Below are 25,923 nucleotides of genomic sequence, written 5' to 3'. Positions count from 1 at the left end.
TTGTTCGTCCCCAATATTGCGTCTTGTGTTTTTTAATAAATGCTTTTATAGTAGAAACCGTTAAAACATGTTTTGCCCGTTCAAAGGATTGTTCCCTTGTTTCCACATATTGGATTATGTCTCGTGTCACTGCATCTTATCTCCGTTTGTGGTGTGATAAGATCGTTCCGGCTGAAATAATCAGCCCGCTTTACAACAACAACAACGTCTCTGTAACCACCAGGCCAGAGTCTCCCGCCCTGTCTCTTCCACTTCCACTCGAACAAAGTCTTCACTCTCCTCTCTTATCCCGGTCCGACTCCGCACTCATTTGGGGAACAAATTGATTTAGCGGCATGTCAGCGCTGACTGAGACTGATTCGTCCACGCTCCATCATTCTGCCTTCCCTCAGATCACTATCACCCTTACTAGAGTCTGCCGCGCTGCCCAGCTCACTTCAACATCGGGCTGCTTTTTCTCTCCGTTTTAACCACAATTACAGTTATGCTTGTCACAACGTTTTTTTATTCAACTACATAATGTAGCTCACAACGTTCCCACGTCCGTGGCCAACCAGGAGGACTAACTAAATATCAATAATAGTCGATTTTAACTAACTAAATACCAGTAATAGTAGTTGTTAACTCACTAAATAGCAGTAATAGCAACGACAAGCTGTAAAAAGTAATCTAACTAAATAGTAGTAATAGTAAAAGGTGCGCTAACCAAGTACAAAAATATAAGCTATCTAAACAGTAGTTATAGTAAAAGGTGAGCTAACCACACACTAAAATAGAAGCTATCTAAACAGTAGTTATAGTAAAAGGTGAGCTAACCAAACACTAAAATGGAAGCTATCTAAACAGTAGTTATAGTAAAAGGTGAGCCAACCAAACACTAAAATAGAAGCTATCTAAACGGTAGTTATAGTAAAAGGTGAGCTAACCAAACACTAAAATAGAAGCTATCTAAACAGTATAGTAAAAGGTGAGCTAACCAAACACTAAAATAGAAGCTATCTAAACAGTAGTTATAGTAAAAGGTGAGCTAACCAAACACTAAAATAGAAGCTATCTAAACAGTAGTTATAGTAAAAGGTGAGCTAACCAAACACTAAAATAGAAGCTATCTAAACAGTAGTTATAGTAAAAGGTGAGCTAACCAAACACTAAAATAGAAGCTATCTAAACAGTAGTTATAGTAAAAGGTGAGCTAACCAAACACTAAAATAGAAGCTATCTAAACAGTAGTTATAGTAAAAGGTGAGCTAACCAAACACTAAAATAGAAGCTATCTAAACAGTAGTTATAGTAAAAGGTGAGCTAACCAAACACTAAAATAGAAGCTATCTAAACAGTAGTTATAGTAAAAGGTGAGCTAACCAAACACTAAAATAGAAGCTATCTAAACAGTAGTTATAGTAAAAGGTGAGCTAACCAAACACTAAAATAGAAGCTATCTAAACAGTAGTTATAGTAAAAGGTGAGCTAACCAAACACTAAAATGGAAGCCATCTAAACAGTAGTGATACCAAAATAAGTACATAAGTGACATCTTTTTCGGCCCACAGTCCTGCCGTCCTTCCTGAAGATGCCGCGGGACAGCACCATCCGCACGGGCCAGACGGCGCGGCTGGAGTGTGCCGCCGAGGGCCACCCCTCCCCCCAGATCGCCTGGCAGAAGGACGGCGGCACCGACTTCCCCGCCGCCCGCGAGCGCCGCATGCACGTCATGCCCGACGACGACGTCTTCTTCATCACCGACGTGAAGCCCGAGGACATGGGCGTGTACAGCTGCACCGCGCGCAACACGGCCGGCCTGGTGTCCGCCAACGCCTCGCTCAGCGTGCTCGGTAAGACCGCCGCCGCCGTGAGCACTATGGGGTCTTATGGGTTGTTCGAAAAAAGCTGGGTTTGTTATTCCCACGTATGTAATTCCCATGTTTGTTATTCCCAGATGTACCAGGGGTACTTTTAGAAAACATTTTGATGAATATAGAAATAAAAAAAAGACTATTTGCAACACAAAAATGCATAAGAATGCAAACTCATTAGTAATGTGTCTGTAACTGACACATATTTACCACTCTGCAGGCCGTACATATCTCTGTACATATTCCAAAGGGCAAGGAAACCAAAGTTCTTCTTTCTACTGCCAACCTTTTTTTTTGGTCTGCACAGCTCTGATAGTTTTCCCACATCTCCAGAAGGGAGCGCTTGTAAATAGCTTGGTGGCCAGTTGGGAATTGTTCGGCCCGAGGCCACAGAAGGACTCACTTTATGTTTGGTTTTCTCCCGGCAGCTGTGGCCTCGCTATAGGCCAGAGGTCAAAGGTCACAGCCGGAGGGGTCAGAGTTGGAGAAGGGGGGGGGGGGGGGGGGGAGGTTCACAGAGGGATGTTTGTTAGTTATATCCCCTCCCCCCAGCCGGTAATGCCAGGGTTAATAGATGTCCAAGCTGCACTGTTTAGATCGTATTGTAGTTATATTTGACTATTCAGCTCGTCTATGGTAATATTTCACTCCCTGATCTGCAGACCCCTGGGTGAGTAAATTTTCACTTGTTTAGAAAACTAATTAAAACGTTTGCTCATCTAAAAATACGCTTCCAAGTTTTCTTTTACATTGAGAAAGTTCCAGAGTAGAGCCAGAAGTGAGCCTAACACATCCACGCAATGCAACATGAGAAAGCACAAGGTACACCGTGGCGCTCAGCATTGATTTGTGAGACACAGCGGTCAGGAGGAACTGGCAGAGCTTAGTACGGCCCTACGCCAGCGCTAGTAAGCCCAGCACACTCAGGGAGGGGACCTGGTGTGTTCTTACAACGGTGTGTTCAAAGAGTTCGAGAAAAGACAGACGAGGGGGAGGTGTGTGTGTGTGTGTGTGTGTGTGTGTGTGTGTGTGTGTGTGTGTGTGTGTGTGTGTGTGTGTGTGTGTGTGTGTGTGTGTGTGTGTGTGTGTGTGTGTGTGTGTGTGTCTTAATCTGTAGAGACCCCGTTGGGAGGGTTGGTGCTCTGTGTGAGAGGCACACACACACACACACACACACACACACACACACACACACACACAGTGCAATGCCTTCTATTCATGTTGCAGAAGGAAACACTGAAAACATTGTTTGTTCTCGAGTTATGGTTTCAGTGTTGATTACTGGTGAAAAGTTCCAAGTGATTTAACACAAGCCCATGGAACAATAATATTATCAATATTGTTATTATCAAAGGTCTTCATCTCAATGTTTGAAATGCACACTGTGATTTCATATGATGCATACAAACCTTGAATCTGTAGTTTCTTGGGAAGGACCTTATTTACAAAATGATCTTGAAATAGTAACGCGGAAGTCCACCAGCACGAATAGATAATGGTGCATCGAAATACTCAAACCTCCACCCTGACACCTCTTCCCCCTGACAAGAAACCACACAGTTCCACTGGAGGTGTCTGTGTGAAAAGGTCAGAAGGAACAGGTAGAGCTGGGTACAGAAACAGGTTGTGTCTGTCTGACAAGCACACGCCGTCTAGACAGCAGTCGGTAAACACAGAAACATTGTCTAGGGTTCAGCGTCCCTCACTTATTGTCAAGGGAACAATCCACATTGAAAACCACCGAGTGGGAGATTCCGTTTTCTCTACATTTGATTGTGCATCACCGAACCGTACCACAACCCTAACCCCCCCCCCCCCCCCCCCCTCTGGAAACAGAACCCCCCCACCTGGCCCAGGAGCTGACGGATCACACGGTCGCCGTGGGCGACACGGTGGCGCTGCAGTGCAAGGCGCTGGGCAGCCCGCCGCCGCGCGTCTCCTGGCTGCACAACGACCAGCCGCTGCGGCCCTCGGACCACCTGCACTTCACCCCCGGCAACCAGCTGCTGGTGATCGGCGCGGCGCGTCCCGAGGACGCCGGCCGCTACACCTGCCTGATGTCCAACACGCTGGGCACGGAGCGCGCCCACAGCCAGCTGCAGGTCAGCCGGGACCAGGGGCCCTGCGCCGCCGCCAGCACGGTCACCATCGGCATCATCGTCATCGCCGTGGTGATCAGCATCGTGGCCACGTCGCTGGTGTGGGTGTGCATCATCTACCAGACGCGCAAGAAGAGCGAGGAGTGCAGCGTCACCAACACAGGTGAGGGCTGGTCCCCGTCCCCGTCTCCTGATGGGCCTCTAGGGGTCACGTGACCGGGGTGTTTTTATCTGCGTTTACCGCAAGCCCCCTTGGATCGAGTGTACAGCATGTCACCTTGTACTTTTAGCAATCGTTGCTCCATGGCAGGTTCTTAACTCCTCTCTCTCTCTCGCTCGCTCGCTCCTCTCCTCCATCCCAGACGAGACCATCGTTCCCCCCGACGTGCCCAGCTACCTGTCGTCCCAGGGCACGTTGTCCGAGAGACAGGACGTGTGTATAAAGGTGGAGTCCGGGGGCGGGCCCCAGCCCAACGGACACATAGACCCCACAGGTAACCCCTCCCCCCTCCGTTACGCTCCCCTCTGATCGATCGTATCGATGGCGGCAATGTGTGATCTGTCCTGTACGATGAGGAGTTTGTTTTAGAGCAGAAGTGCATCATCAAGTCTAACTCCTCGGACCCCTCGCTCCGCCAGGGTTCGATGGCACGGTGGTGTGCGCCGACTGCTTGGAGAACGGCAACAGCTACTCCCGGGAGGACTACCTGGGCCGGGGCTTTGACCCGGCCGCCTCAGAGTACCAGCAGCTCCCCATGACCCAGCACTACCTCCACCCCCACCCCCACCCGCATCAGCACACACACCCCCACCACGCGGGGCAGCAAGAGGCCCTCTGCAACGGGACCCCCAACGGGATCCGGAGGGACGCGCAGGCGACTACGTTTCCGAGAAACCACGGAACGTCACAACACAACCACAGCGATCGAGAAGGTAAGGGGATGATGAAGGCTCGTCGGATGATTGATTTAAGCTTTAGTCGGTCCGGGGGTAGGTACCGGCGATTGTGTATCGTTATGCAAGGTCTTCTTTAAGCATGAACTGACTCACAGTGGAAAAACCATGATATCAAATAGCATTGCCCTCTCGATATATTTATACTGGTCGATAATGTGCAGAGACTCCAATTTCCTGCCATATTGGGCATTAAGAGCCAGGCCAGCCGCGGCATAGAGGGAGCTCCGTGCTGCCTCTCCCACAAGGCAGCAGGCCTGGGCCTTGCCCTTGTATCCGAGGTCCTCTGGCCAGGAAGGATGACAAAAAAAAAGTGTGCGCTTGTCATACTCCCGATCTGTTTGCCAGACCAAGCTCCCCACCCCGACCCCGATCTGTGTGCCGTCCTGGGTGGCTCTCTAATCACCCTGCACACGCCACTCCACTCAATTCTCTTTCTCTCGCCCTGCAGGTTCGTTATCGGGCAGGACGGACGTGCCATCGCAGGACGGCTCCTACCACCCCCACAACCACCACCCACCCCACTACCACACACTGGTCAAGCCGGCCGTGGACACTGACCGTGACACTGAGCTCCGGCGGGCTCTGCTGCCCAACGGACACTCTCTCAGGGCCTCTCAGAGTGAGAGCGCCCCCTTAAGGAGGGCCAGCGACTAGCAGCAGCTTCATCTTTGCACTGGGAATAGAACCGCTACCTCAAATTGAGGCCTATGCCCGCCCCCCACCCCCACCACACCCCATCCCTGGATCCAACCCACCCCCCCCAACCCCGGCAAAGATTTGGGGAAATGGAGAGGGAGGAAGAGGAGGAGAAGGGGTGGCACTCCGGAATTTGAAGGCGGAGCTTGTGTGGGTGGCGCCCCATCTGAGCGTGTTACGTTAAGAACCTTCCCCTGGGAGGTGACCAATTTAAATCCTACATCCAAATAATGTGACTTGCATTTGAAGCATGCAAATGTAGGGAATATTGTACAGTATGCGTGTGTGTGCAGGAGGAAGCGAGAGGAAAAAAACAATGAACTTTACCTTTTGGACATTTGGCTGTACATAAGAGTTTTCTTATATTATATAACTTTTACAAGAGAGAATTGAATTTATTCTGTGCATGATGGACAGAAGTGATGGGATTATTTGTATTTTCCAAAAAAACAAGCCCTTTTCAGCTTTTACCAGATTCTGCTGCGGTGCCTTATTGCATGATCAAAGAAAACGAGAAAAATCGGACATGGCATAAAAGTCTTGCGTCAACAGGCATTTGATGTGGTTGTTAGCGAAGTCAACAATTATACATTCAGTCGTCACCATGGAAACATTTGAACGTGCGTTGACATATGGTACAGAAAAAAACTCTGTCACTCACTGCTGTCAAAATGAAGGAAGAGCTTCCACGTAAAGATGTTGCTACACTGACGAGATGGTACGAGACACATATGGGGTCAAATAATACCATTTTATTTTCAAGCACTTTTTTGTACCGATAACACATCTGAAACCTGCTAAGTAAGCAGGTCTGCCAATCGTTTGTCCGGGTTTTTCGGGAGGCAGACGCCACCGACGCTGGCAGAGTTCACACCACTTGTTTTTTATACGGAACCATAAAGCTCTTCCAAGTGTTTCTAGATAGCAGAACGTTCCTGTGAGGCTTCAGCGATTCGCCTTGCACCACCTGGAGCGCACGGCTCTCAACCACGCATCCTGTTACCTTCTGCATTCTGGCCAGAGCCGCCTAACCTTGGCACGGGTTCGAGACCAGATGTGGGGCGCAAACTCAGAACCAGCTAAAGCCTTCCACCAGCTCTGAAAGGGAACGGATTTCTCTCTCGCTATTCAATACGGGAGGAAACCGAATTCCTAGTAGTCCATTACATTTAGTTATCTTGCCTGTCGAGGGTTGCATTTGTTGCTCTAGAAACACATTGTAGCAAACGTTGACTTTTAAGGTTCACATGAGAACCGTTTTAAGGATTCTGGTGTCATACTTTAATGTAAGAGTAATTTTGTTACTGCTGTTACGTAGCCTCAACAGTCGTGCTGTGCGTTTCTAGAACGAAAAATGGCAGTATTAAGCCATTTTTGGTCTGAACACCATCTGGTAACAATACTGTAATGGCATACTGTCATTGCCCCGGCAGGGACGGTATGTTTCGTGTTTAGGGAGGAACAATAGTTGCAGAAGAGTTTAACTCTGTGCACTATGTTGGACAAAATTTACTCGAACCAAACCAAGGCTTTCAAATACCCCCGTTCAGAACACAATGGTACCTGAATCCCACTCGGTCCTGAGACAACGTGAATGTTGAAAGATGATTACATTGTCTAATGTATATGTGTGTTTTGCCAGTGTGCTCTTTCTGTTTTGTGTACAGTCGCCAGTGGCCTTATCAGGGGGCTTTGGGAGGGTTGGTTTGAGGACACACTTCTCTGGTTACATGTGATTTTGGTGCCTATCAGATCGCTGGATTTACCAGTGAGACCAATCAGAGGTCCCCGTTGGGAAAAATGGTCCTAGTGTATCTAGGTATGAAAACAAAGGGACATGCTGTATTGAGGTGCAGTCCACTTTCACAGTAATTTATTGTTAACAGACTGTCTGAAACCATTGATCCGATGTCAAAGCTAAAACATTTATGCGTCTAACATGGCATTGAAGTGGCTAATAAAATCATGTTTTGCTATTCTGTTGTGGGCATCGGAATTCTTTCACCATTATGAGTTGGACTGCAACCATCGCAGCAGAAGGGAAGTGGGAATGTTTCACCGGCAGTGTTATTTCCAACAGCTGACTGGGCAGTTATCGCGCACACGCACACACCTCAAAGACCTTGATCTTCAAAGAAATTAAATCTGTGTGGACTACAAACACACATGGAGCTAATCTTCCAACCAGGAGTTTGTGTGTTTATTCGTTCCCTAAGCTCCAGATACATCAGACATGGTTGTCCACAGCTGCCTGTTTAAAATATTTTCTTATGAGTGAGGGCTGAGCCAGGGTCAGTGCCTGGCTAGAATGTGCATTCCACACTGATGTTTGTCCCTATGATGATTGACACCCCACCCAGCGCCGGCCCTCCACCAATCACAAGCCGGCCATGGATGTTGTCCATGACCAACCTCGTGACAAACACTTCCACCTGTGAGGCCATTTGTCTCCATGACCCTCTGACAGGACTGTCTAACCCAGAGAACATCATACCCTCTTACAAGACCGTCTAACCCAGAGAACATCATACCCTCTGACGGGACCATCTAACCCAGAGGACATCATACCCTCTGACAGGACCATCTAACCCAGAGAAAAGCATACCCTCTGACAGGACCATCTAACCCAGAGAAAAGCATACCCTCTGACAGGACCATCTAACCCAGAGAAAAGCATACCCTCTTACAAGGCAGGACTGTCTAGCCCCGGGGAACACAGTCACACCCATAGACATTGTGGGTAATGTCCGGGGAACACAGACAAAACCATACACATTGTGGCTCACTCACTGGCTTTTAATAACCCCAGATAAATACTGCACTCATAAATCAAATCATGTGTGCACATATTCGCCCGCAAAGATGTTAGTGTAATGGAGGTATACAATAATAGGACTAAATATAATTAAACCATAATTTATGAAGTCAAACTAGCCACAACAAACGATAACCTCATGAGTATTCCTGTGTATGTGGGAGAGAAGATGACTCTAAAAATGCAATGATTGAAATAGATATTCAAGTGATGGTTGGACGGGACATTCTTGCGGGCCTCTTCTTATGAAATGAAAGCTCTTGCAGGTGGATGAGCTCAGAGTTGCTCCTGTGGGACTGGTTAAACACTGAGATATGACTCTTCTCCCCCCCAGTGGGTCTTAAAAACAGGTGGCCTGGCTCGCCGCAGACTTAAGTGCCAAGTCATTGCTGGAGGGAGCCATAAAAGATCTTAATGCCCCCTCGGTCTTCATCCGAAGTGGGGTAGAAATCAGCATCGGTAGCTCCGTCGATAACATAACAAAAGTAATCACCAGGCCATCATCTAAACACTAAAATAAAGAAAAGGGCGAAGCCATAACACGATGCAAGTCATTCAGCCCACACAGATGCTCCGGACACTGTAGTCTCTCTGGTAAATGAGTCATATGGGACGGGTGTTCGCTTTCAGTCGGGAGGGAAGAAATGACCGCCCCGGCGGACTTCAAGCCCGTCCGCAGTGTGCTGCTGATGAGCAGGAATGCAAAGCCACGGGGGTAACGTGATCCGTCGGATGGATGGCCCTCCACACAGCACCAGGTGTCCCTGCTCCCTGAGCTCTGGCCCAGAGCGCTGTGTGCCTGGGTGTGGATGACGGGGCCGAGTAGCCCCGCAGGATGTGCAGGGATGGAGGGGTAGGGGGGGGGGGGGGTGGGGGGAGCTGAGTGGAGGCGTCGGGCCTCCAGGGAACTGAGGGTGCTGCCTGGCCTCGGTCCAGTTGAGGCGTGTCTGCGGGGAGTGGAGGAGTGTCCTTGTGCGTTTTGTTTGTGGCGTGTCTTGGCTCGGGCTCAAGACGCTATAGCATGGTGCTGCGCACCTTCTCGTACGCTCCCAGGAAGATGAAGCCGCCCATGCTGATGAAGGTCACCCTGGGTATGCTGCCCGCAAACAGCCTGCAGAGAGCGGACACACAAAGCGGAAGCCGTGAACACCATGGTCCATCACTTACACATTTGATCAAATATTGCATCAATTACATAGATGACAGGACGGCCCGGACTCTACAGGTTACGGGGCTTAAGTAGGATCTCAGCGACCGATTCTAAGGTCGGTGGAGGGGGGTGGGTGCAGTTAAGAAGAGCTTAAAGAGGCATTGGTTGGGTTGTAACCAGCTGTAGAGGATTGGTTCGGGGGGGGGGGGGGGGGGGGGGGGGGTAGAGGATGTGCCGGGGCCATGAGAAGGCCTGCATACTCCCAGGGCCTCCTGCTCCCTCCACCCACCGGCCTGGCCTCCCTGCTCCACACAGCTGTTTTGGGGATTAGGCCTCAACCCGTCAGCCCCAACCCCAGATTCCCCCAGCCCACTTAATTTGAGACAGGCCATCTATGTCTGCTAGCGTTCTGCTCTGCTCAGATCGTCTGGTAATTCACCTCTTCCCCTTTATCTGCTGGTCAGTGTGACCTCCGTATTTCACTCACGCAACGATGCCAAGCTCCTACTCACGAAATAATTCTTCGCCGTCTTCCGCCCTCTCCTTTTCTCTCCCCTGTCTCTCTCACTCTGTCTCTCTGCTGAGCAGACATTTTCAACACTTCCGTTCCGTACTGTGTTTTCTGCCTGTTAAGACCCTAAGTCGGCCAACACACCCCCACACTCATCTGGTCCGTTACCCACTATTCCAGATGTCGGGGATATCGCGTGGGTCTGTCTGTCTGTGTTTATGGCTGCGTGCGTGCGTGTATGCATATGCATGTGTTAGTAAAAAAAGCTCAGGAGCACACCGATGCCTCACAGCACCAGTGGCGGTTGAAATGCAAAGTGGGCACGGTCAGGGGGGGAGCAGGTTCGTCGTTTTGAGGGTCCTCATTTAGAAGGCAGGTCACAAACGGTGCTACTTGCGTGTGTACAGCGCAGGGTTCGTCAAGTGCTAAAGCTGTACAAGGTGCCAAGCATGTCTGGGATCTAGCAGCCCCGACAACCATCCACTCAGGGCCCGCGTTCCACAACTCCCCCAGCGTCGGCCTGCACCAACAGATGGGCACCGGAGGACTTGGTGTGTGTGCTGTGTGCAGTTACCATGCAAAGAGCAGCAGAGAAAGAGAGAGAGAGACAGAGATGTGAAGACCGGACTGAGAAAGGACAGGCGTGTGTATCAGTGGAAGATGCCGACTCTCAGGCCGGTGGGCAGGTACGAGTGTGAGAGCGTGAGGTGGTCCGAATGAGCGAGGAGACGTTACTTCAGAGTCTGCAGTCTTGGCCTTCCAGCAACCAGCATGCTCCTTCCAACTCAACACACCCATCCTTCATCGCAGGGCCGTGCGACGCGAGCAGCGCGTTTGCCAGCCAATGCGACGCAACGCCATTGCTTGCTTACGGCCAATCACACTCAATTCGGAGTAGAGATAGATCAATCACGTATGTGCATGTATACATGTTCATTATAGATGACAGATGTGTTTTAGGCCAGTGCTCGGCTGAAAAATAAATAACATGTAAGAGCCAAGATATGAACAGCTCAGCACACAAAGGACTGAGATTTCCAGAAATAAACTAAGAATGTCTGCAACCCAAGACGCCCTGGCGCCGCTCCGCCTCTCCTCGCCTCCGCTAGCATGTCACTTCCTGTCTGTGATCGAGCGCACCTGTGGAACACAAGACAGTGCGAGAGCCAGGGCTCAGAATGTTCCCATCACTGACTCAGCGTGACATCATCCACTGGCCAGCCACTAAGATCAGTCATTGTCCCGCCGTCAACCAATCGCCTCTCTGGGATTAGAATCAGACTAAAAATAGACTTAGAAATGACTGGAGGAACAAAGTCGTGCATCGTTGGTGTGAGTAGCGCACTAAAAGTGATCTTGGGCATCACGCACATGAGAGAGTGAGCTGTTATTATTATCTTTTCATCAAAATAATCCCACAATGTTCAGAGAAATATGGGCCAAACATCTGAACTGGACGCGTTCTCCAATGGCGTTTGCCTCAGTCTACATACTTCTTAGGAGACACTGAGCACAGTTTGATTGTGGCCTAGTTGGTCTCTATTGTAGGAGGCTAGATTGTGGCCTAGTTGGTCTCTATTGTAGGAGGTTAGATTGTGGCCTAGTTGGTCTCTATTGTAGGAGGTTAGATTGTGGCCTAGTTGGTCTTTATTGTAGGAGGCTAGATTGTGGCCTAGTTGGTCTCTATTGTAGGAGGTTAGATTGTGGCCTAGTTGGTCTCTATTGCAGGAGGTTAGATTGTGGCCTGGTTGGTCTCTATTGCAGGAGGTTACATTGGGTCCTAGATGGTCTCTATTGTAGGAGGTTACATTGTGGCCTAGTTGGTCTCTATTGTAGGAGGTTAGATTGTGGCCTAGTTGGTCTCTATTGTAGGAGGTTACATTGGGTCCTAGTTGGTCTCTATTGTAGGAGGTTACATTGGGTCCTAGTTGGTCTCTATTGTTGGAGGTTGGATTCTCGTCTGGCTTTAAGATTACAGTTGAGGCGGCCTGGCTTCATTTCCCTGCTACAAACTGTCCCTGTGGCACGACGTGCGCACACACACACACACACACACACACACACACACACACACACACACACACACACACACAAAAACACATGGAAGCACTTTAAAGGCTCGCTGCACTGCGATGGGGCCTATTACCATAATTACAGCTCTAAACTCTCAGCGATGTGCAGCAGGCATGCACCGGTGCAGCCTTCAAACCGCCCAGACAGAGGCTCTGCACCTCCCACACAAGCACTCACGTGCTGCTCTCTGTGCTCCCTCTTCCCGGTACCGTTTAATACGCGTCGCCCATTCGCTCCATGCTCTGTGTCTATAACACCCCTGTCCCCCGTCCCGCCGTTGTGCAGGTCTTTGTGTTTTTCCATCGCCTGTGTGTCTCCGTGCTCCAGCCAGCGCGCTGTCCAGGTGTTCTGTGGAGCGTCTCCGTTGGCTGGTTTCTAGTGATCACGCCGCGCCAAGACACTTTCTATTCCCTCTCTCCCCGACAGCAGGAGCCAAACGTCTCCCACCAAACACATTTGTGATTCTCGTGATTTATCCACACAAATGCCCAATAACGGTTCATTCGATTGTTTTTCTCTCTGCACTTTTTGTCCCAATGACGTCGCCCGTTTCGATCAATCATTTCTGAGGACAAACAAGATCCTCTGATTTGTGGGCGGTTGACTTAAGGAATGTCACAGATGTTACCGCATGCGTGTAATGTCACACGTGGTAGGTTGGACGCAAATATGCTCCCCACTCCTGTGCGTGTGTGTAATGGACTCCCCCCGGGCTGCTTGTTAGGGCTTAGTAGAGTGGTAGAAATAAACAGAAATTAGATCACATACACACACTGATTAGATTCCAGCACTGCAGCATACACAAACAACTGCCTATTGCGGCTGAGTGTATTAGCACGCGCCTGTGTGTATGTGTGTGCGTGTGTGTGTGTGTATATGTTGGCGGATGTGCGCGTGTGCGTGTGGGTGTGTGAGAACGAGAGCGAGGAGAGCAGAGAGCGAGGAGAGCAGAAAGAGAGGTTTCTCGCCCCCTGGTCGGCCCTCTTACTGAACACCGATCTGTTACGAGCCAGGCGGTGGTGAATCCTGCGCTAAATGCTAGGGGCTCGTACATCGACGAGTCTATTATTCACAGGGCTGGTTTGTTTTAGTGCCGGCGGCCCTCGTCAGCCCCGGCCTTTTATCCACGGCCCTCTGTCATAAACACGGGTGAACCGGCCACTCTGGAACGCACGGGATAAAAAACTCAATCAATATGGCGCAACCCCAGGGTCGGCGAGAAAAGCTTTTTAGATGTCTCCTTCCTCAAATTGGATCATAAATTTGTGTCCCCGGAGGTGCGGTTCCATCATCAAAACTGGATTATGTAAGAGACCGGCGGGGCGAGTTCAATCAAATCACGTGCAAAATGCAAAGCAGTTTTTGTATTAAGTGGGATAAAAAGGGGGTTCGTGTGGAGGGGGTGGTTGTCTTTGCACGACAACAGCGCTGCGCTCGCCCTCTGAACTTCCATCAGAGCTGAAGGTTTACACACCACACGTAACCACATCTATAGACACACACACACACTCATCTATAGACAGATACACACACACTCATCTATAGACACACACACAAACACAGACACACTCATCTATAGACACACACAGACACATCTATAGACACAAGGACACACAAAATCATCTATAGACACACACACATACACACTCACATCTATAAACACACACACACACACACACACACACACAAACATATAGACACGGAGACACACACACACCATTCAAATAGACACACATCTATAGACACACAGACACTCATCTATAGACATACAAAGACAAACATCTTTAAACAGACACAGACACACACACACACATCTATACACACACACACACTCATCTATAGACACAACCAGACAGACACACACACAATAGTCACCCAGAAATTCCTCGGCTCTTCCACACATCAAGAAGGACCGTTGGGATGTTCCCGTTCGCAGTGGCCGTTCCAGCCTGAAAAACACACGAGAGAGAGAGAGAGAGAGTGAGAGAGAGGGAGAGAGACTCTTAGTTTTTGCCTCTATACATACATTTACATTTGTATTAAACTTTATTTGAGACAAGTTATTGTTTTTCTAATTGTGTCCCTTCAGTCGTACCTGATTCGAAGGGAGAGAGTGAGAGAAAGAGAGAGACAGACAGAAAGAGAGACAAATGGCGAGATGGAGAGAGAGAAAGTATGAATAGAGGCGTGATGATGGATGGATTGTCTCGCTCACTTCCTGCTCCTGGAGAGGGGCCGTGTTTAGTCTCCCCCAATCCTCTCTTTACACCCTTCACACCCCCAGACCCCTAGCTCTCTTCACCAACAGCTGTGTCAGCACAGGTGACACCTACCACACACACAGCCCCCCCCCCCCCCCCCCCTTCCCCCGGCCACACTCCCCCCCCCCCCCCCCCCCCAACCCATGCCCTCCGCCCACCACCCTGATAACCCCCTCCAACCCTGCAACTCCATGCATCCTCTCTGTCTTTCTCTCTGTCTCCCTCTCTCCCCCTCTTCTCCATCTCTCTCAGCCTCTCTCTCTTCCCCCTGCCCCCCTCTCTCTCTAATGCCTGTATTTACACAACTCATCTTAGCCCGGAAAAGAGCAGGGTTCCTCTGATCCATGATTCTGGAGTTTTGCATGCTGTTAGATGGGTTTAGCATAACTGTGTGTGTGAGTGTGCTTGTGTGTGTGTGTGTATGTGTGTGTGTGTGTGTTTCGTGCAGACACACACAGGACGTTTTCTAATACCTATCCTACCACCGCTACCAGAAACACAGGAAACAGAGCGCTCACTCTCTCACTCTGAACAGTGACACCTGCAATGACTGAGGAAACCCGAGGAGAAGATTCCTGCATGTGCTATAGCTGGAATAGAATAAATAGAGCAACTGCCTCCCTCCCCCTCTCTCTCTCTCCCTCTCATTCTCTGTCTTTCTTGCTCTCGTTCTCTCGGTCACTCGTTCTCGTTCTCCCTCTCTCTCCACCCCGCCCCACACATTCCAGTTCCTCCTGTTTGGCTTGGAGAGGAGCAGGTGAGTTACAAGTCTGCCTTCAGCTCCTCTGACACGTTCCCTACACAGCCCTAGGGTAAACAGAGAGGAAACGAAGAGCCACGTGTCCATGCACACGTGTGTCGACATCCACACGCACACAAACACAAACATCACTAACACACACACACACACACACACACACACACACACACACACACACACACACACACACACACACTCACACACACACACACACACACACACACACACACACACACACACTTAGCTAACGGTCAAAACAGCCTGCAGGTCTGCCGAAATCTTTTCAGCAGTTCCTAACCAGCATGAGCAGACCAGGTCTTTACAACCCCTCCGCTGCCGTGACCGCGCAACACAACAGATCCTTCCAAATCTGAACCCAACGTCCCGTTCCTCCACAATGCTCTGTGGGCCACATAAGAGAGGCTCTGTGCTCCCAGCAGAATGATGGTGTTTACTGGCCTGGGAAAAGGCAGCAGGGTAGACCCAAACGAGCAGAAAGCCCCCAGACTGCCAGGTTGCAAATCAACAGTGTGTTTGTTCCGATGGGCTTCCGGGGGGAGGTTGGGTGAGGGGGAGGGGAAGCGGGCTGGGGGTTTCAGGTCCAGAGCTGGCACCAGGAACAGGGAGCAGGAGCTTTTACTTTTTATATTCCCTTTACAGCCGAGTCTGCGTGTCATGACCCCCCACGGTGCCCACGGTACCAGAGCCAATCGCTGTGTGTGGCAAACCGCCGGCCCACCCGGTGCAAGGACGGCTGACTGTCAGGGGGGGGGGGGGGGGGGGGGGGACGACTGCCAGCCGTGCAACCCCCAAGAACTCTCCACACGCACACACACATACAAGCACCCACCAAAGCCTCAATGACAGACCGGGTCCGTGCCCCGCCACTTAGCTCTGGCGGTCGCCCCACACAGTCCGGAAGGAAACAAATGTGACAAGTTCAGACACCTTCATCCACCCTTCCTCCGGCCACCTCCATAGCTCCCTTTCTCTGTCTACCTCCCCCCTTCCACCACCAGCCCCCCCCCCCCCCCCCAGTCCTGCCTGGGCTTGTTAGGGGCTGCGTTGGGAGGGTGCAGTACTTAATGGAATGTCGTTCTTACACCGTTGTAAAACAAATAATAATAGGGAATGGGATGGGGGGGGGTTGAAAGAAGAGAAAAGAGAAGTGCCCAGCCCTTGTTAAGGCCACTGTGGAACTGTGGCCTGCAAACCACGTCCACCAGTCGGGTTACAGGCCACCTGCTCTTTCATGTTGGGGGGGGGGGGTCCTGCTGTGTCCACGCAGTGTCTGCGTGGACACAGGAGCATTGTAAGAGAGCTTGGTAGTGTCTACAAGAGTCCAAGTCTGTCTGAGGGGTCCCGCTGCTGGTTCTAGTGGGCCGTAAGTTTGTTGGTGGGTTGGGGGAGGAGGGGGAAGAGTTGAGGGGGGGAGTGAGGGGTGAGGGGTGCAGGAACAGAACACTGAGTCTTCTCCAAGGACACAGGGAGCTGCAGGGGGTGTGTTTGAACTCACTCACCTTCCTCTCCTCACCACCCCCCCCCCCCATACACACACACACACACACACACACACACACACACACACACACACACACACACACACACACACACACACACACACACAGTGAGGGAAACCAGACATGCACACAGTGAGCCAGAAGAATCACAAGAGCAGAGGAGGAGCAATAGAGGAGGTAGAAACATAACAGAGCGACTAAAATGGAGGACTGAGGAAAAACAAAGACAGGGTGAGACACGGCCAGAAAGAAGAAGGGGAAAAAGAGATTGAGAGAGAGAGACAGGGAGATCGATGAATGACAGACGTGGAACACAGGGACCGGGAAGATCCTACCTAGTCCATGCTCTCTTAAGGCTCAGCTATGGTTCCACGTCGACGCAACACAAAGACGAGCAGACTAAACACTCAACTGAACCCCTTCGACACAGTTGTGAACCTGTTTTGGTTCTGGGTCGGGTTTTAGTGCTCGGACCAATCGAAGCCCTTGCTACTGCGTCGCCTACATTTTTTGGGAGGCGCACGTCAGGCCCTTGTGGAGGACGTAAGGAGGTGACGTTAGGAGGTTCCTCAAGGACGAAATGGGTCGTAAACCCCCTTGCGTTGCATCAATGTGGAACCATAACTAAGCCTTTACACTAACCACGAGCACAAACACGTCCACCCCCCCACAAACCCCCCGCCCGAGACCACGGCCACGTCTGTGTGATTGACGTGTGCGTGCGTGCTCTGTGTGTGTGTCCTCTCTGTGTCCCTGTGTAACCACTGCCAGGCTCTCCCTATTGCGGTTTGTTGAGCTTTTGTAGAGGCGTGTGCTCAGTCTGTGTACTGTGAGGAATCACCTGACAGCCCTGTTTAACATCTCCTGGCACTTTGTGTGTGTGTGTGTGTGTGTGTGTGTGTGTGTGTGTGTGTGTGTGTGTGTGTGTGTGTGTGTGTGTGTGTGTGTGTGTGTGTGTGTGTGCGCGCGCGCGCGCGCGCGCGCGCGAGCAAGTGTACCTTTGCTAACATAATCCTGGTCTTGGCCACGTCCAGGGGCGTTGTGACAAAAGCTGCCACTGCACCTACATCCACACAGAACGTGAAAGCACACACTTAGCAAACAACCACAAACACAAAATATACTATGAGAACATACCCTTAGGAGGCCTTTAAACATCTTCAGACCTCTCACTTAATCCAAGATCACATTCAGAGTTATGGTAACATTATCGGTCAGTTAAAGGTACTACCTGGCCTTAACTACTTTTACTTTAAGGTCATATTCTCATCACTAATATGCCTCATTAATAAAAGTATTAAAGTACGGCTCCAGGAGTCCCAACGCTATGTTTTAAGGAGTTACACCCTGGCTATGCACTCTGTAACCACTTTGTGTGTGTGAACGTATCCCAGGAGGAGAAAGAGGCTACACTGGGGCCAATAGGAGGGCAGACGTGAACATTTTAAAACAAATTGAATCAAGACAATTGTACACAAGCGTTGTCGAAGCATCAAGACCTTGTTATCGTGTGGAAGTGTATTCTGGCTGGCGATGGAGACCGATTTCACAAGCTTACGCGATATCATGTGCGTTTGTGTGTGTGGCGTGCAAATTCTTTCCAAAAACTCAGTGGTGAAACAACGACTTGGTCTACAAGCGCCGTAGGGTGTTGTGCAATAATCTTGGATGGACATTAAAGACTGACATCTCCATATTAATCTCATGAATCATCACAGAGTCCCGGAAGATTTAAGAACAACTAAAAAACTGTCCTATCAGCACCAGGCCTGCTTACCATTTAGAGTACAAAATCTAGTTTGGTTATGAACTTCTTGAGATGGATCGATTTGAGGGATAGGAGGATATGCTCTTGTTCAGAGAATAATCCCTAACTTCAGACCAACTATTTAAATCAGTACACTAATTTCATATAGACAACATAGACCTTGATTGCACACACATTTCAACACATTTAGCGGGACTTGCATCCTTTAACGTGGGATATAAATTCCCGAGATATTACGACACACGAATATAATAGAAATCCAAGCCCCTTTCGAATGCATTGCAGTTGTCAGGCCTTTTTCTTTTAGTGCTGCTTGTCCTTCAGCCTTTTCTCCAGAGTACACCGTCCATTGTCCTCCTCCCTCCTTCTGGCCAGCCCCCATGTTTCCTGCCCCCCGTCCCCCCCCAGCCCTAGGATAGGGCTTGTCCAGGTGGACGCGGCACTGAGCCACAGGTTGGCTAGCATGAAGGTTTCTGTACTGTTCCATTTGTCCTGCCTGTCAATACACTGTTGATCGGTTGTCCTCAAGGCCTTTAACACGAGAGCAAAATGAGGAAGTTAATCAATACAGATTTATTTGTCGTCATGTTTCTGGAGTTTGGGTGTAGTTTTTATAATACCTGTATTTGATGCATGTTCTATTTTTGTGGGTGTACCGTTGACATGTTTTTCTCCTTGTGTGCTATTGCTGTAGGTCTGCCATCTGTTCAGCACTTTGGAACACATTGTTCGAAAAGGGGCTTAATAAATAAAGATTTACCTACTAGAGAGAGTGATTGGATGATGGGTTCCAGGAATAAACTCTTCACATAGTGACAGTTGTCAGTACGGTGGTTACGCCACCAGGGCTTATGATATACGGGTACTTCATATATGCATATCAAATATGGCATCGGTACGTGACATGTAAATAAATGGCTCTCGTGACTCTTCTTCCTCGTCTAAATCAATGCCAGAGCAGTGGTAAGCCAAAACGTGCAGTCCTACGCTCTCAGATCCCTAATCTTCGCTTGTTGTTTTTTTCCAAAGAGAAGTCTATCCTTCTCTTGGATTTCCGTTCACCCTCTATTGGTCTGGTTTCCTTGTCTCCCCCACCCCCGTCAGGCCCCAGTGACCGGGAGGGGGGGATGCAGCTGCAAGGATCCCAGTCCAGGATCACCCCCCTTCTCACCCCTACATCTCCTTTCTCAGTGCCCTCCCGTGGTCGTCCATCTCTCCCCCAGGATACACTGTCAGACATAAAAGGCTGCCGTGGCCCGAGAACCAAGCTAAATACGTATCCGTCCAAGTGTTTTGAGATACTAAGCAAAATTTAACGAGGTAACGTGTTAACCCCGCAGAAGAATAGTGCGCAACGAGATGAAGCTTTGTGACAGAGAGAAATAGAGTTTTGAACAACTCATATTACTCTTGGAACAGTAATAGTATTAGTGTGCGAACGAGTGGATGCCTGAGTTACATTTAAGCAAGAGGATTTAGCATTTATTTGCCAAATCGGTCTCCATCGCACTTAGACCGATTTACCTTTACATTCCTACATCGACTCTCAATTGTGAAACCTTTAAAACGATATATCTTGTGTTGATTCGAGTGTTCTCGTTTTTTTTAAGGGTTAACGGTCGATCGGCATGTTGACATTTCTTTCCTCCTGCTCTCCGAGCGATGCTCTGCTGCTCGCTGCCTGCCTGCCGTCTGGCGCGCAGGTGAGGCGGAGCAGCCCTGCCAGTGACCACCAGCCAGGGTCCAATCCTCCCCAGGAATGTGGCGTGACGGCGTCTGCTGACATTTTCCTCTGGTAGCAGTGCTGACCGTCAGTTTACACACCCACCCGCCCGTCCGTCCAGCCACCCACCCCGGTATCACTCAGCCCTCCCTTCTCATCCACACACACACAAGCATATAATCCCATGCACCTGCAAGGGCTCCGCACACCGCAGCCTGCCAGGAGTAGAGCGCGTGACCTTGCCTCTCTGACCAGAGAGTCTGTGTGGGAGGAGAGAGAGAGAGAGAGAGAGAGAGAGAGAGAGAGAGAGAGAGAGAGAGAGAGAGAGAGAGAGAGAGAGAGAGAGAGAGAAGCGTGGTTATTGGTGATACCAGACATTAAAAACACATCGTGCTGCACGGCCAGGGGGGCCAGGGGTCTGGGAACTGGGCTGCGAGGCTATTTTTGTGACCCCATGCTCTCCCCCATCTGGCTCCCCCGGTGATGTCACGCTGCATCGTTTTCCCAAAGGGACCAGCCCCAACCGCCCCCCCACCTCCACTGCAATACACAGTATACGTCTACGATGGGTTTCATCATTATCCGTGTTTATCGTGCAAATAAGGCTCTGTGTAGGCAAGATAGGAGCCAGCTTTTTTTTCATAGGTTTCATGGGACTCTGATATCATCCAATGGCAGCGAGACAATAATATCAAATCCAAACCATTTGTAGTCCGCTGAGGCAGTGGATGTGGCAACAAGGCCAAGAAGCTGGGAATAGCACTCATGTTTACAGAGGAAGAGTTGTTTCATTTAAATTAGCGCTTTTATATTTTTGTATATAACTTCATTTTTCTTTTTCTTTCAAGGAAAATGGTCTAGTCCAGATATTTATTCAAATTTGATTCCTCCTTCATGCGTTTGCATTTGTATAGACATGTTTGAAAAGTGTTTTTATGTGATAACCAAATGAGATGTGTCTGAGTTCACAAACACAAGACCCTACACGCACGGTCCCCTATGCAAAACAAAGATGAATGAACATGAGCTAGTCGGGCTGGCCTTTGCACCCTGAGCCATGTTTGCTTTCGGGGGGAAGCAATTGAGGAACATCATGGAGTGATTATCTGTGTTTTCTTATGACTGTGCCCCATGCACGTTCAACCTGTTGCACTCTGCCTTTCTCACACGCACACAATTTGCATGCACAGGAAGTACGACCATGCCTTTGCTTAGACATACAATACACATTATCTTTTCTCACACTTACTGTCGCTCGCCAACTAACACACAAAACACAATATGCATACACAAGAATCAAAACACACAGCCCGATCATAAACAAAGTATTTTCTCCAACACACACACACATAAGTATTTTGTCACACATACACACACAGACAATTATTAATTCTTGTATTTGTGAGAACATACTTGTCTGTGTGAGAATTTTTTCTCCCAAACACACAGACAAGTATTTTCTCCCACACACGCACATACAAGTAGTTTCTCTCCCACAAACACACACTCATACACACACGCACACACTCACACACACACACACGCATCAGAGCAGAAAGACAGGGTCTTGGTCTCAGGATGCTTCATGTGTGTTCCATTAGACGGCAGATTAAAACAGATTTTGTTTTCCACATCAAAGGCCGACATGCTCTGGGATTTTCTCCCTCTCTTCCGTCCTCCTCTCCTCCTCCTCTCCTCCCTCCCTCCCTCCCCCTCTCCCTCTCTCTAACTCTGCCTCACCGTTTCATGAATAAATAATAGGAGATAAACACAAGAAAACGGATCTGACCTTTGAACCCTATACATATTTGGTGTCGCTTCGGGGTAACACACCTGGTCGACGTCCCCAAGACACGCAAAGGTAGCTCTGGTGTGTGTGTGTGTGTGTGTGTGTGTGTGTGTGTGTGTGTGTGTGTGTGTGTGTGTGTGTGTGTGTGTGTGTGTGTGTGTGTGTGTGTGTGTGTGTGTGTGTGTGTGTCTATGAGTAGGTGTTCTGCTGCACACATCTACAGTGTACAGCAGGCGTGAGATATTTATTTTTTCAAAGACACAAAGGTCCATGTCTAGTTTCTCACAGCTGTCTCTGCTCCATGTGGAACCCAGGCCTTCGCCATCTCCATCCTTATTTTCACACATCCACTAAGATTAACATCTATCCGAAATTGAATTCAAATTGATAAAAATCCAAATGGTCGGACCCCTGGTAAGAAGACATGACAAAGTAGCCTCCTATTGGCTGGCTAGTCTTCATGGTCATTGGTTTGCTCTTGTGCTGTTGATTGAATTGTGTTGTTTTGGTTCAGGGTAGCCTGAATGTGGTGGTGTAAAAGGCCTCGTTAGCTATTGAGGACAGCACTCCTTAACCAGGACCACCAGGGAGTCCGAGCAGAAAGCACTAGGGGGTTTAAGGAGAAGCAAAATGAATGAACAAATAGAGGAGAACAGAGGCAAACAAACATGAGGGAGAGAGAGAAAGAGAAAGAGAGAGAGAGAGAGAGAGAGAGAGAGAGAGAGAGAGAGAGAGAGAGAGAGAGAGAGAGAGAGAATGAAAAGCATCGCCAGTTGGAGGTAACGCAAGTAGGAGTACAGGAAAGAATTACATAAAGAGTTGATAAAGTAGGAATGACGGAGAGGAGAGAGTGGGAGAGTGGGAGGGGAAGGGAAAACTGAAACATTCAAACCGTTCAATTCTCCTATAACGGCCGGGCCCAGATGGCTTACAGAGAAAGAGAGAGGGTCTTTACGTTTGGGGACAAAGAGGCGCTTGTGGGTGACCGCATCCAAATCTGTGGACCGAACAGTGGGAGGGCCTACTCTGTGTGCGTTCCATCACACACACACACACACACACACACACACACAGCTGTGCTCCGTATTGTCCCTCTGCAGGGTGTAGCGGGTCTGAAAGGGGATTCAGATTGATGGAATGTCCGGGGACCCGCCTCCACCGCCCTTGAGACATGACGTCAGCCCCAAGGAGGAAAAAACACCCCAACACAACCTTTAAAGAGTAGTGGCCCTCCAGGGCCATCCAATTAAAGAATATGAGAGAGAGAGAGAGAGAGAGAGAGAGAGAGAGAGAGAGAGAGAGAGAGAGAGAGAGAGAGAGAGGGAGAGGGAGAGGGAGAGGGAGAGAGAGAGAGAGAGAGAGAGAGAGAGAGAATGAGAGAGAGAGACATAGGGAATAACATTATTACATTGAGGAAATCAAAAATATATATAAAAATGCGATAGTGGTCGGTAACTAGAAAATGCATTTCCTGCAGAAAATGCGGTTGGGGCTGTAGTAAAAAGTGAGGTTGAATTTCTTTTTTAATAAAGCCAAATAGATTAATGGTGCGTTCCAGAGCCCATCCAAACCAGTGGGACGTGGGACTTATCCCACCTCCAACAAAGAAAAGCGCACTGTCGGAGTGGAACATCCCACGTCGAAGTGGATCCTCTTACTATCGAACTGGGGGGTGATCGACCTACCCCCACTTCACCAAGTAGGAGCTAGTACAGTTCAGGTAGGATGAGTCCCACATCCCATTGCTTTGGATGGGCTCTGGAACGCACCTTAAGACATAAAGAAATGTTAAATGGCTTCAATCAAGTGAAGGGTATAGTATCTGAAAGGTCAAATGTATTGCCCTGCACTGCTGGTGTGTGTGTGTGTGTGTGTGTGTGTGTGTGTGTGTGTGTGTGTGTGTGTGTGTGTGTGTGTGTGTGTGTGTGTGTGTGTGTGTGTGTGTGTGTTTGTTTGTCTTTAAGAGAACACAACACAAGAGGCAACACTGCCTGAACGTCCTCCAAAAGTAGCCCAATCCAGCGGGAAAAACCGCCCAATCTGGCAACACGGCTGAACGTCCTCACGCTCCAGCGTCAACGTAAATCAATGAGACCAACTGAAAACGAAGCCGGTATGAAACTAAAACTGTGATTCTGAAGAAAGTTTAAACGATACCAAAATTCTGTTTAGATATTATTGAAGATACAAGTGTGTAGATTTGTTGAACGAAGGTAAACGGTTGAAAATTGATTTATTTACGCCTTAAACAGATGAAGAACCTGGGTCAACCTCCAATTGACTCCCATGTTAAAAAAAAGATTGTATTATAAAAAGAGTTGAATATCTTGAAGTATAAAATATTTAAATAATCTGATAATAAACGCGCAATTCTAAAATTTGAATTGAGTCTCTAGGTAAAAAATTGAGGAAGGAGATAGGTCCCAAAGTTTGTAGGTAGAAAGAAAGAAAGAAAGAAAGAAAGAAAGAAAGAAAGAAAGAAAGAAAGAAAGAAAGAAAGAAAGAAAGAAAGAAAGAAAGAAAGAAAGAAAGAAAGAAAGAAAGAAAGAAAGAAAGAAAGAAAGAAAGAAACTTATGAAGAACAATAGTAATACCTAATAATACTAATAATAATGCACAGCTGTGGCAGTGGGGATGCGAGGGAGAGGACTTTTAAAGTGTCAGGCGGTAAGCCCACCGCTACAGGTTTACTGCCAATACATTACGGTGACTAATGACCATTAATGTCCGGCAATTACCACACGGGTGAGAGGGAGCGGAGTGATAGAGGCACAGCGCCGGGTCGGGACATAAAATAGATAGGTCGTAAAAAAAGAGAAAGCCAGTTCGAAAGACAGAGGGGCAGTCGGTCACAGACATGCTCAGAGATCTGATACGCACCTTCAAATGCTCCCACAGAGGGAACTGCACCAGCGAGAACGGGATCTGCAGAGAGATAAAAAGGAGAAAGGCCAAAATGTTAATGGGGTATTCTCATGGAGACATTTCAAGTGCTAACTTTGATCACCGCTATTTTTTAATGGAGCGTCACATACTATCTGAAAGAATATGTGCCCAAATACTTGACCTTCAATTCAATTATCCTTGGATTATATTATCATTGGGAAACTTGAGTTGGTGAGATTTGTTTTGATAAGAGAAAAAATATATATTTTCCTTTTAAAACAGATGTTTCTGTATTTAAATTAGATGACAGAAAAATGCAAAATAGGTGGAAAAGTACCGCTTATAAAAAGACTGGCAGCAGGGACGCGGCCGGCCAGCGCTCAGTTGACTGGCAACAAGAAGCCAAATATAGTGGAGATCAATGACACTGCTGCCAAGGAAGTGGTCAAATGCCATGCAGAGACCACACACACACACATATGGAAAACACATTTCAATGACACACACACACACACACACACACACACACACACACACACACACACACACACACACACACACACACACACACACACACACACACACACACACACACACACACACACACACACAGGCCCTCCAAACACTCCTAGGCAGAGACACAGTAAGCGATAGTCTGGAGCGTCCGGCCATATTTTGGGTGGTAGAAAACCACACGTGGCGGCGTGAGGAGAGCGGGGGAAACAAGACAGAAAATAATAAACAAGGTGATGGTGTGTGCCGTGTCATCAGCCTTTGAACAACAGCAGCCGTTTGCCAAGCCTGAGTCGCAGGGGCTTTTCGACGGGTTAAGGGGGGGCTTTTGAATTGACAACCACTAGAGTGAGGGGTGTGAAGCAGTCCAGATGAAGCAGCACATCAATAGTAATTCCTTTCACCTGATCCTAGCCTGCTTACATATGCTGGAGATCGATATGAATAAACTACGACAACACTGGACATCCTTCCTTCTGGCACGGTCTGGTCCACAACTCAGCTGGTCAAGATCCTACCAGCTTTTTCTGCTCCTTGCAATCCTTGTTT

At 48.8% G+C, this 25,923-nt stretch overlaps 2 protein-coding genes across 2 annotated transcripts in view; one reads left to right on the top strand and one right to left on the bottom strand.

Moving 5' to 3' along the window:
• The window catches only part of lrig1 (leucine-rich repeats and immunoglobulin-like domains 1), a 37,869-nt gene extending 30,288 nt beyond the window's left edge, over positions 1–7,581 (top strand). Inside the window, exons 14-18 of the mRNA XM_030374020.1 lie at positions 1,551–1,832; positions 3,690–4,115; positions 4,315–4,446; positions 4,592–4,885; positions 5,358–7,581. Coding sequence (XP_030229880.1) covers positions 1,551–1,832; positions 3,690–4,115; positions 4,315–4,446; positions 4,592–4,885; positions 5,358–5,563 — 1,340 coding nt within the window. The 3' untranslated portion in view covers positions 5,564–7,581. The remainder of the gene's footprint in view (positions 1–1,550; positions 1,833–3,689; positions 4,116–4,314; positions 4,447–4,591; positions 4,886–5,357) is intronic.
• Positions 7,582–8,380: 799 nt separating this feature from the next.
• The window catches only part of slc25a26 (solute carrier family 25 member 26), a 43,823-nt gene continuing 26,280 nt past the window's right edge, over positions 8,381–25,923 (bottom strand). Inside the window, exons 6-10 of the mRNA XM_030374021.1 lie at positions 24,856–24,900; positions 20,377–20,446; positions 17,694–17,758; positions 14,030–14,103; positions 8,381–9,531 (exon numbers count right to left, since the gene is read on the bottom strand). Coding sequence (XP_030229881.1) covers positions 9,435–9,531; positions 14,030–14,103; positions 17,694–17,758; positions 20,377–20,446; positions 24,856–24,900 — 351 coding nt within the window. The 3' untranslated portion in view covers positions 8,381–9,434. The remainder of the gene's footprint in view (positions 9,532–14,029; positions 14,104–17,693; positions 17,759–20,376; positions 20,447–24,855; positions 24,901–25,923) is intronic.

This window comes from Gadus morhua, chromosome 13 (assembly GCF_902167405.1).
Source record: "Gadus morhua chromosome 13, gadMor3.0, whole genome shotgun sequence".
NCBI lineage: Eukaryota > Metazoa > Chordata > Actinopteri > Gadiformes > Gadidae > Gadus > Gadus morhua.
Note: the sequence above shows the minus strand (reverse complement) of the source record. Positions and strands in the feature narration are given on the sequence as shown.